The sequence below is a fragment of the Mustelus asterias genome, chromosome 7, assembly GCF_964213995.1.
Source record: "Mustelus asterias chromosome 7, sMusAst1.hap1.1, whole genome shotgun sequence".
In the NCBI taxonomy this organism is placed as follows: domain Eukaryota; kingdom Metazoa; phylum Chordata; class Chondrichthyes; order Carcharhiniformes; family Triakidae; genus Mustelus; species Mustelus asterias.
In genome coordinates this window covers 100,254,339-100,269,358 of record NC_135807.1, presented here as the reverse complement: position 1 = coordinate 100,269,358, position 15,020 = coordinate 100,254,339, and the positions used below count along the sequence as shown (strand labels likewise).

General features: G+C 42.3%; 1 protein-coding gene across 9 annotated transcripts in view; it reads left to right on the top strand.

Annotated features, from left to right (window-relative positions):
- Positions 1-15,020, top strand: part of clasp2 (cytoplasmic linker associated protein 2) — a 463,341-nt gene that overhangs the window by 429,444 nt on the left and 18,877 nt on the right. For all 9 annotated transcript variants that reach the window (XM_078216563.1, XM_078216560.1, XM_078216559.1 and 6 more), the window contains one exon: positions 10,972-11,165. In XM_078216563.1, the coding sequence (XP_078072689.1) occupies positions 10,972-11,165 (194 nt within the window). The remainder of the gene's footprint in view (positions 1-10,971; positions 11,166-15,020) is intronic.

Below are 15,020 nucleotides of genomic sequence, written 5' to 3'. Positions count from 1 at the left end.
ACAGGACTTGATGTGAGTAAGGACACAGACAAAGATGTTTTAGATGACCTCAAGTTTACAGAGGGTAGAATATGGGATGCCACCAGGAGTGTTGGAATAGCCCAGCAAAGAGCTGGGTTCTTAGCCCACCAGGAGTGTGTTGGAATTCGGCAGCAAAGCCAAATCATAGGATCTCTATAGTACAGAAAGAGGCCATATATAAGCGTTTCACCAGTAAATGAGCTGAAGCAGGGAATGGAGTCGGGCGATGTTACAGAAGCGAAAAGAGGTGGTGTTGTGGGTCTGTATTTCCAAATTCATCTCAGCCAGATATAACACCAAGGTTGCAACAAGTTTAGTCTCATACTTGCCAGGGTGAGGGATGGAGTTGATGATTAGGGAGTTGAGATTGTAGCAAGTACCAAAGACAATGGTTTCGGCCTTTCCAATATTTAGTCTATTTAGCAATATTTAGGGAAAATTTCTGCCCATCTAGAAGAGGATATTTGACAAGCCGTCTTGATAATTTAGAAAGAAGTTTAACAACACCAGGTTAAAGTCCAACAGGTTTATTTGGTAGCAAAAGCCACAAGCTTTCGGAGCCTTAAGCTCCTTCTTCAGGTGAGTGGGAATTCTGTTCACAAACAGGGCATATAAAGACACAAACTCAATTTACAGAATAATGGTTGGAATGCGAATACTTACAGCTAATCAAGTCTTAAAAAGGTACAAACAATGTGAGTGGAGAGAGCATCAAGACAGGTTAAAGAGATGTGTATTGTCTCCAGACAGGACAGCCAGTGAGACTCTGCAAGTCCAGGCAAGCTGTGGGGATTACAGATAGTGTGATATAAAGCCAACGTCCCGGTTGAGGCCATCCTCGTGTGCGGAACTTGGCTATCAGTTTCTGCTCAGCGACTCTGCGCCGTTGCGCGTCGTGAAGGCCGCCTTGGAGAACGCTTACCCAAATATCAGAGGCCGAATGCCCGTGACCGCCGAAGTGCTCCCCAACAGGAAGAGAACAGTCTTGCCTGGTGATTGTCGAGCGGTGTTCGTTCATCCATTGTCGCAGCGTCTGCATGGTTTCCCCAATGTACCATGCCTCGGGACATCCTTTCCTGCAGTGTATCAGGTAGACAACGTTAGCCGAGTTGCAAGAGTATGTACCATGTACCTGGTGGATGGTGTTCTCACGTGAGATGATGGCATCTAGGTCGATGATCCGACACGTCTTGCAGAGGTTGCTGTGGCAGGGATGTGTGGTGTCGAGCTCACTGTTCTCCTGAGGGCTGGGTAGTTTGCTGCGGACAATGGTCTGTTTGAGGTTGTGCGGTTGTTTGAAGGCAAGAAGTGGGGGTGTGGGGATGGTCTTGGCGAGATGTTCATCTTCATCAATGACATGTTGAAGGCTCCGGAGGAGATGCCGTAGCTTCTCCGCTCCGGGGAAGTACTGGACGACGAAGGGTACTCTGTCCACCGTGTCCCGTGTTTGTCTTCTGAGGAGGTCGGTGCGGTTTTTCGCTGGGGCGCGTCGGAATTGTCAATCGATGAGTCGAGCGCCATATCCTGTTCTTATGAGGTCATCTTTCAGCATCTGGAGGTGTCTGTTGCGATCCTCCTCATCCAAGCAGATCCTGTGTATACGGAGGGCTTGACCGTAGGGGATGGCTTCTTTAACGTGTTTAGGGTGGAAGCTGGAGAAGTGGAGCATCGTGAGGTTATCCGTGGGCTTGCGGTATAGTGTGGTGCTGAGGTGACCATCCTTAATGGAGATGCGTGTGTCCAAGAATGCAACCGATTCCGGAGAGTAGTCCATGATGAGTCTGATGGTGGGATGGAACTTGTTGATGTCATCATATAGTTGTTTCAGTGAATGTTTACCATGAGTCCAAAGGAAGTAAATGTCATCAATGTATCTAGTGTATAGCATTGGTTGAAGATCCTGTGCTGTGAAGAAGTCTTGTTCGAACCTGTGCATGAAGATGCTGGCATATTGAGGTGCGAATTTGGTCCCCATGGCTGTTCCATGTGTCTGAAGAACTGGTTGTTGAAGGTGAAGACATTGTGGTCCAGGATGAAGCGGATGAGTTGTAAAATTGCATCTGGAAACTGGCAGTTGTTGGCGCTGAGCACTAAGGCCGTTGCAGCAATGCCATCATTGTGGGGGATGCTGGTGTAGAGTGCCGAGACATCCATTGTGACGAGGAGCGCTCCTGGTTCAACTGCTCCATGTGTGCCGAGTTTCTGTAGGATGTCCGTAGTGTCGCAACAAGATCTGGGGGTTCTTTGTACAATGGGTTTCAGGATGCCCTCGACATAGCCGGAGAGGTTCTCGCAAAGGGTCCCATTGCCCGATACAATGGGACGGCCGGGTGTGTTTGCCTTGTGTATCTTCGGGAGGCAGTAGAGATCTCCCAACGCGGTGAGTACGTGGGATGAGAGCACGGAGGGTGCTCTGAAGGTCCGGATCAAAGGTCTTGATCAGAGTGTTGAGTTGACGGGTGTGTTCTTTGGTCGGATCTGCAGGTAACTGTCTGTAGTGTTCCTCGTTGTTTAGTTGTTGGTACATTTCAGGAGTGTACGCTGCAGGAAAGGATGTCCCGAGGCATGGTACATTGGGGAGACCATGCAGACGCTGCGACAATGGATGAATGAACACCGCTCGACAATCACCAGGCAAGACTGTTCTCTTCCTGTTGGGGAGCACTTCGGCGGTCACGGGCATTCGGCCTCTGATATTCGGGTAAGCGTTCTCCAAGGCGGCCTTCACGACACGCAACGGCGCAGAGTCGCTGAGCAGAAACTGATAGCCAAGTTCCGCACACATGAGGATGGCCTCAACCGGGATATTGGGTTCATGTCACACTATCTGTAATCCCCACAGCTTGCCTGGACTTGCAGAGTCTCACTGGCTGTCTTGTCTGGAGACAATACACATCTCTTTAACCTGTCTTAATGCTCTCTCCACTCACATTGTTTGTACCTTTTTAAGACTTGATTAGCTGTAAGTATTCGCATTCCAACCATTATTCTGTAAATTGAGTTTGTGTCTTTATATGCCCTGTTTGTGAACAGAATTCCCACTCACCTGAAGAAGGAGCTTAAGGCTCCGAAAGCTTGTGGCTTTTGCTACCAAATAAACCTGTTGGACTTTAACCTGGTGTTGTTAAACTTCTTACTGTGTTTACCCCAGTCCAACGCCGGCATCTCCACATCATTGATAATTTAGAGTCAGTGGGAGAGATGCAAAAGGTAGTGTTAGAGTAAAACACGGAGCTATCAGCATACATGTGGAAACTGAGGTGTTTTCGAATAATTTCTCTGACTAAAGTCGTGGATGTTATGTAAATTGACTTCCAGATGCATTTGATAAAGTCCTTCATAAGAGACTGTGAGCTAAAATTGAAGGAATGGAATTGAAGGCTAAGGAATAACCTGACTAAAAACTGGCTGACTGAGGGAGTCAGGCCTGAATTTTGACGACCAAGGTGGATAGCTCCAGTTGGCAAATTGCCTGGCTCACCAGACTCACCTTGGAGAGAAGGCCCCTGAATATTGCGAGCTTCAGGTGGCAGGTGCAGGATGAAGTTGGGCCCAGCAACCCTGGAAGCAGAGTGTAGGTGGCCACAGGAGTGGGCAATTGCTGATGCAGCCCAGTTACAGTTTGACTGTTTCAGTTCTCTGGGACTTTGTCCCAGTTGTGTTATAGGATTTTGAACCCTCTGGTTCTCATACTCCTTCTCACCACCACCCCAACCATCACACCACTCCACCCCCTACCATCCCTATACCCAAATGCGAACTCATCAGTATCTCCACCCTGGGTAGATGTCTGGGGCCATGCTGATATGAAACAAAATAATGTTCTAAAATCTGATACAAATTTCAGTATATAGACTTGGTAGTTTGAAAATAAACTCCCATTCAGGAAAGCCAGTTCAAAGCTTTTTTAAATTTTCAAATTTCCTAATCTCATATAACAAACTTGCATTCATGTCCCACATCAAAGATAACTAATCCTTTAATGTGCAAGTTAACCTGTCAATCAAACTGTAGTCAAACACTGCGCTCCCTCTTCCCCCATGACCCCGCTGAGGTAATTATAGGTTTTGGAATTAAACCAAGCATTCAGGGCGGCACGGTGGCACAGTGCTGCCTCATAGAACCAGGGACCCAGATTTGATTCCCAGCTTGGGTGATTCTGTGTCTGCACGTTCCCCACGTGTCAGCGTGGGTTTCCTCCAGGTGCTCCGGTTTCCTCCCACAGTCCAAAAGACGTGCAGGTTAGGTGCATTGGCCATGCTAAATTCTCTCCCTGTGTAGACGAACAGATGCCGGAGTGTGGCAAGTAGGGGATTTTCACAGTATCTTCATTGCAATAATGTAAGCCTACCTGTGACACTAATAAATAAAGAGCCCATAATGTAATGTCAACAAATAATATTGACTGTTAGAATTGAGTTTTTAAATCACTGATGCCTGCAGCCTGTTTTTTTAATGATGTGGAGATGCCGGCGTTGGACTGGGGTAAACACAGTAAGAAGTTTAACAACACCAGGTTAAAGTCCAACAGGTTTATTTGGTAGCGACCGCCTGTTTTTGTGTTTGGACCGCCTGTTTTTTTATACAGGGCTGAGAATTTAAATAGACCTTATCCACTCTTCAAGAATATTTATATCTGCTCCATAAATTCCCACACTGCAGGTTAAGGCCCTTCCAACAGCCAAATCTGAGTCTATCTGAACTCATCGCTGAGCTCACATGGCCCTCCTGTGTAAATCACACTCTGCACCCTTCCCCCCTACCAGCAAAAATTGGATCTGTTGGAAATGGAGGCAAGACCTTTACCTCTGGGTAACTGCCATTTTTAATGGGCTGCAGAATCTTTCTGCTCCACACAAATCATGCCCTTAAAGTAGGATTATGTCTTGTGGTGTCCTGCGAGAATTTGTGCTGAGGCCTCAACTATTTACCAGATTTATTAATGAACAGATGATGGAATAGAAAGCCACATATCAAAATCTGCCAAATCCACAAAGATTAGCATTGTAAGCATTGTTTAGCATTGTAAACAGTGTAAATGGAAGCATAAAATAAGGCACTGAGAGATTAAGTGAATTTGCAAAACTATGCAAAAATAGATTTCAATGTAGGCAAATATGAGGTCGTCACTTTGGACCTTAAAAACAATAGGGAACAGAATAGTGAAAAACAAGAAAGAGCAGAGGTCAAAAGACACTATGTATGTAGGTCTTTGCAATGTCATGAGCAAGTATAGAAAATAACCAGAAAGCTAATAACTCATCTGGGCTGCAGAGGAACGTGGAGTGGGATGGTAAAGATCCAGTTGTTGTGGTCCATGTAGGTACCAATGAGACAGGTAGAACAAGGATAGAGGTTATGCTGAGGGAATATGAGTAGCTAGGGGCTAAATTAGAAAGCAGAACCAAAAAGGTGGTAATCTCCAGATTACTATCTGAGCCATTTGCTAATTGGCACCGTCAATATGATAAAAGAGGTAAATGCATGGTTCAAAGGTTGGGAGAAAAGGGTTTGAATTCATGGGACATTGGCACCAGTCTTGGGGAAGGAGGAAGTTCTGATGCGATGGTCTTCAGCTGATTCATGCTTGGACCAGAGTCTGGCGAATCGCATAACTAGGGCTATAGCTGGGGCTTCAAACTAGAGGGGAGTGGGTTCAGTTGCATGGAAAATTAGAAAATCAAAATTAAAGGAGAAGTTAGGAGTTCAGGTTAGTGATGAGGTGGATAGTTACCAGAAAATGAAAGGAAGGGACAGAAAATTTGAATGTCATTTTGCAAAAAGAAATTATACAAGAGTTAGGAAATTTAATAATAGAACAAACTTGAAGTCTTTGGGTGAAATTTTCCCGTCTCGCCCATCACCGGAACCGTAGCGGGCGGGGCAGACCATTCAGAGGTCCGTTGACCTCTGGCGAGATTTTACAGTCTTGGGGCGAGTATGGCTGGAAAATCACACCTTTTGTGTCTGAATGCACAAAGCATTAACAAGTTAATAGCCAAATAGAGACAAAGCAGTATGATTTGGTGACGATTACTGAGATATGATTATAAGGAGACCAGGTCTAGGAATTTGAATATCATAGGATACTCAGCATTTCTGAAGGATAGACAGAAAGGAAAAAGAGATGGTGTAGCTTTGCTAGGGAAGGAAGAGATCGGTGCTATAGTGAGAAATGATATAAGCACTGGAGATTAAGATGTGGAATCTGTCTGGGTAGAAATAAGGAACAGCTAAAGAAAGAAGTCCCTGATGGGAGTAATCTATAGGTACCCAAATAGTAGTTCCATAGTGGGGCACAGGATGAACCAGGAAATACTGGGAGTGTAAGAAAGATACGGCAATGATCTTGGGTGATTTCAATATGCACATAGACTGGATTAATCAAATTGGCAAGGGTAGCCTTGAGGGAGAGTTCATTGAATGTATCAGAGATTGTTTCTTCGAGCAATATGTTGTGGAACCATCCAGAGAGCAGGCTATTTTGGATTTGGTATTGTGTGATAAGCAGGGATTAATTAATAACCTCATAGTTAAGGATCCTGTAGGGACAGATGATTATAATTTCAGAGAATTCGAAATTCAGTTTGAGGGCAAGAAACTGGAGTCCCACACTCGCATTCTGGAGTTGAACAATGGTAATTATGTAAGCATTAGGACAGACTTGGCCCTAGTGGACTCGGCAGGGAGGTTAAAATGTAGGACAGTTGATAAGTAGTGGTACTTATTTAAGGAGATATTAAATTCTTCACAACTAAAGCATCTTCCAAAGAGGAAGAAAGATTATAAGAGGGGGAAAAACATCCATGGCTAAGCAAGGATGTTAAAGACAACATAAACACAAAAACTAAAGCACACCATACTGCCAAGGCCAGTGGCAGACTGGAGGATTAAGAAACTTTTGAAGATCAACAAAATGTTACTTAAAAAAAAGTAATTTAAAAACGCAAAAGGTAAGTTATGAAAGAAAACTAGCACAAAATATGTAAAGGAATAGCAAAATCTTCTATCAGTATACAAAAGGGAAGAGAGTAGCTAAAGTGAATGTTGATCCCTTGGATGATGAGATCCTGATAAAGGAGCAGCGCTCCAAAAGCTTGTGATTTCAAATGAACCTTGTTGGACTATAACCTGATGTCATGTGACCTCGCATCTTGTCCACCCCAGTCTAAACATCGGCATCTCCATATCTAGGGTATTAAAGGAAGTGGCAGTGGAGATAGTTGATCCATTGGTTATAATACTCCAAAGTTCCCTGGATGTGGGAAAGCTTCCTTTGGATTGGAAAAACGCGAATGTAATGCCCTTATTCAGAAAGTAGGAAACTACAAACCAATTAGTTTAACATCTGTTGTTGGGAAATTGTTAGAACCCATTGTTAAGGAAGCAATAACAGGACATTAAGAAAGTCAAAACACAATCTATAGAGTCAGCTTGGTTTTATGGAGGATGAATCATGTTTGACTAATTTGCTAGAGTTCTTCAAAGATGTAACAAGCCAAGTGGATAATCCAGTAGTATATCTGGACTGCAGGAAGATGTTTGATAAGATGCCGCACAGAAGGTTAATACACAAGATAAGATAACATGGGGTTGGGGGTAATTTATTAGCTTGGATAGGAGACTGGCTAACTGACAGAAGGCAGAGAGTCAGGATAAATGTGTCTTTTTTTGGTTGGCAAGATATAGCTAGTAGAGTGCCACAGGGTTCGGTTCTCGGGCCCCAACTATTTGCAATCTATATTAATGACTTGGATACAGATAGGAGGTACTGTAGCCAGATTTGCAGATGACACTAAAAAAGGTGGGATAGTAAGTTGCAATGAGGAAATAAGAAATTTACAAATGTATATAGATAGGTTAAGTGAGTGGGCCAAAATGTGGCAGATGGAGTTTAACTTGGATAAGTGTGAGGTCGTCATTTTGGTTGGAAAAATGGAAAAGCGACTTATTATCTAAGCGGAGAGACTTCAAGGTGCTTCGGTACAGAGGGATCTGGGTGTCGTCTTGCATGATCCCAACAGTGCAGAAGAAGGCCATTCAGCCCAAATAACTGGTATGCAGATACAGCAGATAATAAGGAAATCAAATGAAATTTTAGCGTTTTTAGCTTAAGGAATAGAGTATAATAGAAAGGAAGTGTTGCTGCAACTATACAAGGCACTTGGAGTACTGTGTACAGTTTTGATTCCCTTATTTGAGGAAGGATGTAGTGGCATTGGAGGCAATTCAGAGGAAGTTCGCTAGATTAATTCCAGAGATGAGGGGTTTGTCTTCTGACGAGAGATTGGGCAGTTTAGGCCTATATGCTCTAGAGTTTAGAAGAATGAGAGATCATCTAATTGAGATATATAAGATGATAAAAGTATTGACAAAGTAGACGTAGAGCAGACGCTTCCTTATGTGGGAAAATCTATAACAAGAAAACAAAGTTTTTGGATAAGGGGTAGCAGATTTAAAACAGATGAGGCGAAACTACTTCTCTCGAAGGGCCATGAATCTATGGAATTCACTACCCCAGACTGCATTGGATGCCGGAACATTGTGTGGGCCAGTGGTGCAATGGATAACATGTCTAACTATGGATCAGACAATTCCAAGTTCGACTCCTAGCTGGCTCGTTGTTCAGTTTTAAGAGTGATATGGTGGCACAGTGGTTAGCATTGCTGCCTCACAGCACCATGGATCCGGGTTCAATTCTGGCCTTGGGTGACTGTCTGTGTGGACTTTGCACCTTCTCCCCATGTCTGGGTTTCCTCCAGGTGCTCCGGTTTCCTCCCACAGTCCAAAGACGTGCAGGTTAATGGATTGGCCATTCTAAACTGCCCCTTAATGTCAGGGGGACTAGTAGGGTAAATACGTGGGGTTACTGGGTAGGGCCTGGGTGAGATTGTTGTCACTGCAGGCTTGATCGGCTGAATGGTCTCCTGCATTGTAGGGATTCTGTGAGTAAATTTGAGGAGATAGACAAATTTTTAATTAGTAATGGGTTGAAGGGTTATGGAGAACGGTAGGGAAGTGGAGTTGAGGCCGAGACAAGATCGGCCATGATTGCACTGAATAGCAGAGCAGGCTCAATGGGCTGAATTGCCTACTCCTGCTCCTAGTTCTTATGTTCTTGTAGTCTAAAATTTAGGGTCAGGCTTTTCGGATATGAAATTAGAAAACACTTCTCTTCACAAAAGGTGGTAAACGTTGGGAGCTCTTTTCCTCAAACTGCATTGATGCTAGATCAGCTGTAAATTCTAAACCTTTCATTGATAGATTTATATTATCCAAATATATTAACGGATAAGGAGCAGTGTATATGGGAATAGATCTCAGAACAACCATAATCTCAGTGGAAGTTGGATCAGGCTGAAGAGGCTAAATAGCCTACTCTTGTTCGTTGTTCATATCTTTGGCCCTGATGCAAAGGAGCATAGGGCTATACATGAGCAGGAGAAAACCCATCCGTCCATCTGCTCGGCTTCAGACTTGCAAAACCATGTCGCATTCACTACCAGTATCTCATAGTTCATCTCACCAAATGTCTGTCCAGCTCTCGTAAAATTACTAATGTTATCAGCCCCAGTCACCACCTTGGGCAATCCATTGTTAGTAGTCATCATTCTCTGCATGGCTTTGTTGTGTCCGATCTATTCATTCAACTTGCTTCTTTTGAGCCTCATTCTTTGCCTCCTGGTTGTCATTCCTAGAGCCACAGTAAATAATTTCTTTGTTCAACTTATTGATGAGCTTAAGAATCTTGGGACTGAATTTTACAGACATTGTGGTCCCTGACACTGTGGCTATAAGGTTGGTCACCCACCATACTGACAGCTGCCCTGCGGAAAGTTAATGCTGGGAGCAACGTTATTTTCTTTAAAACGTGACTTCCACCCCTATCTTGGGAGGAAGTCTTGCCTTGGAGAGCTGCCAGCCAATCAGATGGCCACCATCACTTGTTTGACAACTGCCCTTGCAGCTAAAGCTAACTGGCTTCCTTCATGGAACAGGCCTCGCTTTGCTGTGGGTAAAAAAAATTGGCCGGGGCAGATTGAGGTCCTTTTCTTTCCTGCTGTAAATAAACTCAGCCTCTGTAACTCGGATATCTGATGCCATGTATCAGATAAGTAACCCTCATCTGCCCTTTTTCCATTAATGTGATGTCTTTCCTGTTAAATGCTGAACGGAACTATATACTACTTCAGATGGGGATGAACCAATGCCACGCATATACCATCCAATGATTTGTGTTCAATTTAAGGAATTGACCATCCTAAGAACTACTTGCTTTATTTATTGCTGCAACATGCTGTCCTCAAAATCCTAAATCCCTTTCCTATGCTGCATTCTGCAGATAAACATTGTTTCGGTCATATCTCTATTCTCTTCGTCTCATCACTTTACATTTATCAACATGATATTCCAATCTAATAAAAGCAACATACTGTAGATGTTGGAAATCTGAAATAAAAACAGAACATGCTGAATAAACTCAGCAGGTCTGGCAGCATCTGGGGAGAGAGAAACACAATTAACATTTCAAGTCCACAAAACTCTTTTACAGAATATTCCAATCTATCTGATGAGCCTGCTCCTGTTTGTTGATGAATTTCCTAACATGTTGGCAACTCTATGATATTTGGAATTCAGAAATCTGCTGGTGAAATATTTTTTACAACTGATATTTGGCTTTGCTGAAATTGAGCAGTTGTAATGTTGGAAAGATTTTTTTTATATATTCGATTGCACTTTCTAGAATGTAGTTTTGAAACAAAAAATATTGTTCTCTTTTGGCTTTATACCAACAGCTTTAGACACTTAGAATACTCTTTGGGAACTGCATGCCCATTTTTAAAATTTTGTGTTTTAACACATTGTTTGAAATTTCTGTTTTCAAAATACCAATTTTGTTAAAGAATTGTACATTTTAGGCATTAATAGTTATTTAACTTTTGTAAACAGATCCTTCTTTGGACCAGTCTGATTTGGTTGCAGAGCTGCTAAAGGAACTTTCCAATCACAATGAGAGAATAGAAGAACGTAAAGCAGCAATGTATGAACTCCTTAAGTCAATTCAAGAAGAGTCGTCAGGAGTATGGGATGAACACTTCAAAACTGTTCTGTTGCTGCTTCTCGAAACACTTGGAGACAGAGAGGTTAGTTAAGTTTTTAATTCAAATTAACCTGCTCAGTGTTTTTTCATGTGCTGTGTTTATATCTATATACTCTTGTATTTCTAGTTTACCCATTTGCTCCCGTTATCTTGTTGGCCGAGAGGATATTCAGCAAGTCCCGTTATCCTGTAGGTTTGGAATTTGCACTTGAGTTTGCCTTGTTAGAACATAAGAATTAGGAGCATGAGTAGGCAATTCAGCCCATTGAGCCTGCTCCGGCATTCAATATGATCATGGCTGATCTCATTTCGGCCTCAACTCCACCCACTTTCCTGCCCGTTCTCTATAACCCTTCGACCCATTACTAATTAAAAATCTGTCTATCTCCTCAAATTTACTCAATGTCCTGGCATCCACCATACTCCGGGGTAGTGAATTCCACAGATTCACAGCCCTTTGAAAGAAGTTGTTTCTCCTCATCTCTGTTTTAAATCTGCTATCCCTAATTGTAAAACTATGACCTCTTGTTCTAAATTGCCCCACATGAGGAAGCATCCGCTCTGTGTCTACTTTGTCAATACTTTTTATCATATATATATCTCAATTAGATCTCCGCTCATTCTTCTAAACTCTAGAGAGTATAGGCCTAAACTGCACAGTCTCTCTTCATAAGACAAACCCTTCATCCCTGGAATCAATCAATCAATTTTGTTTATGTTTTCCATCAATTTTCACTGTCTGAGGAAAACACCTAGTTTCTAGTTAAGATCAGAAGCTCACCTTATAGGGAGTCATGTGCTTAAATCCACAGTCTCTGTGTGGAATAATGTACATTTACTCGCAATTTGCTGCTCCAAAATAAAAAAATTTCCCCAGTTTAATTCATCATGATTTTTTTGCACATGGAATTTTAATATAAATGGATTTTATCGTGTAGCTAAATTAAGCTAACGATGTGTTTACTTTCCTGTTATCAAATGTATGTCACGCTTGGGCATCTCAAACTATTGATCTGATAACCATTGCAGATGTTCTGATGTGATTGGTGCTCATGCTTCCTCCCAAGGCTTTTTACAGACCTCAGTGGATGATTGTTTGAACAGCAGTTGAAAAAGGAGAAACTTCCAACATCAGGGGAAAGAACAAAATGTGAATGCAGCATGAGAAAAATTAATCTTGGGGAGAAGGAAAGGGCACAGAGAAGGAAAGAGCCACTATTCTCAGATGTTTGTTTCTAATGGAATAAAGTCGCCTAGCCTAATATCCCGCCTCCCCCGCCTCTTGCTTATCAGTGCTCTGACTCTGGCCTTTTGTGCATCCCAACCTTCCACTCCTCCATCACCTTTAGTGGCAGACCTGACAGATGTCTCAGCCCTACTATCTGGAATTCCCTCTCTAAACCCATGAAACTGATGCTTATCCTTCCAAAGTTTCCTCAAATAGCGTTATTGATCCAATTTTCGGTCAATAAATTGGAACTGCCTACACATGCAGTCTGATTTTAAGGAATGTAAACTTGTACTGGGGCCCTGATGGGTATTAATAATGCGTGTAGGGAAATGCACTTTACTTGTAAGTTTTCCCTTCTCAGGTTTAGTGTGGCATGTTATATATCACTGCTAAACACTGTCTCCTGTCTTCAGATACACGCACACAGAGGCACAGCCGGGAATCTGTTTCACACCTTCAAGTTCAATGCCCCCAAGGCAAAGCAGAATTTTGCTAGTACATTGTACTTGACATAATGATGATAATTGAATTATAGCACAGATACTTTGAAAAGTATTAGAGATTAATGATGGATGGATTCCTTTTAATCATGAGGAATAGAAAGAGAAAGAGCCATTAAGTAAACAAACTGGTCCCTCCAATGTTTCACCCTTGCCAAGGCGTCAAATACATATTGAACTACCCTTAGGTTTTTTGATTTCACTACCTTACTAGATTATCACTTTTCAGTATAATGAATGTTTTTTAAAGTCAGATTTAAAATGCAATTTTCACATATTCAAATTCTGTCATCACATTTCTATTTGGGCACTCAACCAGTTAGTACTAGGTTAGTTGAAGTGACCCATTATTAGCCATATAAGTACTGAAGTAATTTTATCATACAAGATGCTGATGTCTTCCTTTATGTGCTATATGAGTCAGTTGAAGTCATTGACAAGAAAAGAAAGGACTTACATTTGTCTAGCAACTTTTATTCCTCGGGTTGCCCCAAATTGCTTGTTATTCAATAAAAATGGCTTCATAAATAGAGGCATAGAATGCGAAAGCAAGGATTTATGCTAAATGTTTACAAATCACAGGTTAGTACTCAGCTGGAGTGCTGCGCCCAATCCTACACACTGCATTTTATAAAGGGTGTCAAGGTCTTAGAAGGGTGTGGAGGAGGCTTACTGAAATGGTACCAGGTTGAGAAACTTAAATTTATGTGAAGAGACTGGAGAAACTTGAATTGTTGGGTGGAATTTAGTGCGCCCCTGGGGTGGGCTGGAAGACGGGGCCGTTTAATGGGGCTGCCATTCGCGTGGTGGACAACCTGGTGCTTTTCCAACTCTCCGCCAATTAAGTTTGGAGTGGGAAGGGTTGAGGTTAGCCTTCGTGCCCTCAGCTAATTGAGGCCTTTAAGTGACGATTTAATAGGAACCAAGGACTCAGGAGCAGGAGCCCTTTGAGTCTGCTTCGCCATTCAATAAGATCATGGCTGATTTATTTATGGTCTTAACTACAGGTTCCTGCCTCCCTGCCCCCTTCCCCCATACCCTTGACTCCCTTGTCTATCAAAAATCTATCTAACTCACCATTAAATAAATCAATGACCCAGCCTGCATTACTTTCAGGGAAAGAGAGTTTCACAAACTAAGAAAAAAAATCTCTATCTCAGTCTGAAAAGAGAGACCTCTTATTTTTAAACTGTATCCACCTATTCTAGTCTTGCCCACAAGAGGGAACATCCTCTCTATATCCATCTTATCAATATCCATCCTATCAAGTCCCCTCACAATTTTGTATGTTTCAATTAAATCACCTCTCATTCTTCTGAACTCTTGTGGGTAAATGCCTAATCTGTTCAATCTTTCATCATTCCAAGAATGAATTAAGTGAACCTTCTCTAAACTGCTTCTAATACAACTTTATCCTTTTTCAAGTAAGGAGACCAAAACTGTACACAGTACTCTAGATGTGGTCTCACTAAGGTACTGTACAGCTGCAGTAAAACTTCCCTACTTTTATATTCCATTCCCTTTGCAATAAAGACCAGCATTCCCTGTGCCTTCCTAATCACTTGCTGTACAATGCATACTACTAAAAAAGAGCCAACAGAAAGTTAGCCTAATAGAATACAGGTCTACATTTGTTAAGTTAGTGGCCGCGCAATGAGGGCCATGGTGTTCAATCGTGATCACATTAGGGGGAAAAGAATTAGGGTGGGTACAGAAAAGATAGCAATCTATTGTCAAATTTAACATGGAAGACGCATGAAACAAATGTTGTTAAAGGTTAATGTATGCTCTCAAGTCAGAAGATGGTTCAGAGTGGCCTTACAGAAGTTTCTATACAAAATTCTAAATAGTATAGCTAAAACAAACCAAGAAAGACCAACCCAAAGTATTACTTCAAAGTGCCAATGTAATAATTCCAGGTCACCAGTTGGATAAATAACAACTGCAACATTTATTTACATATAACTATAATAGAGGCTTGCAGCCTCATGGCTACTAGTCAGCTCCCAAGACTTCGAGCCCACCAGGGTGATCCCCCACCCTGCTGCTCCCTGATTAGTTTCCTGTGTCATGTGAACCTTACTCTACAGATTGATCTTTAAAGGGACAATCACCAAAACCAAGGAAATAGGACCAGAAAACAGAATGGAGATTTGTGAAAAGCAAT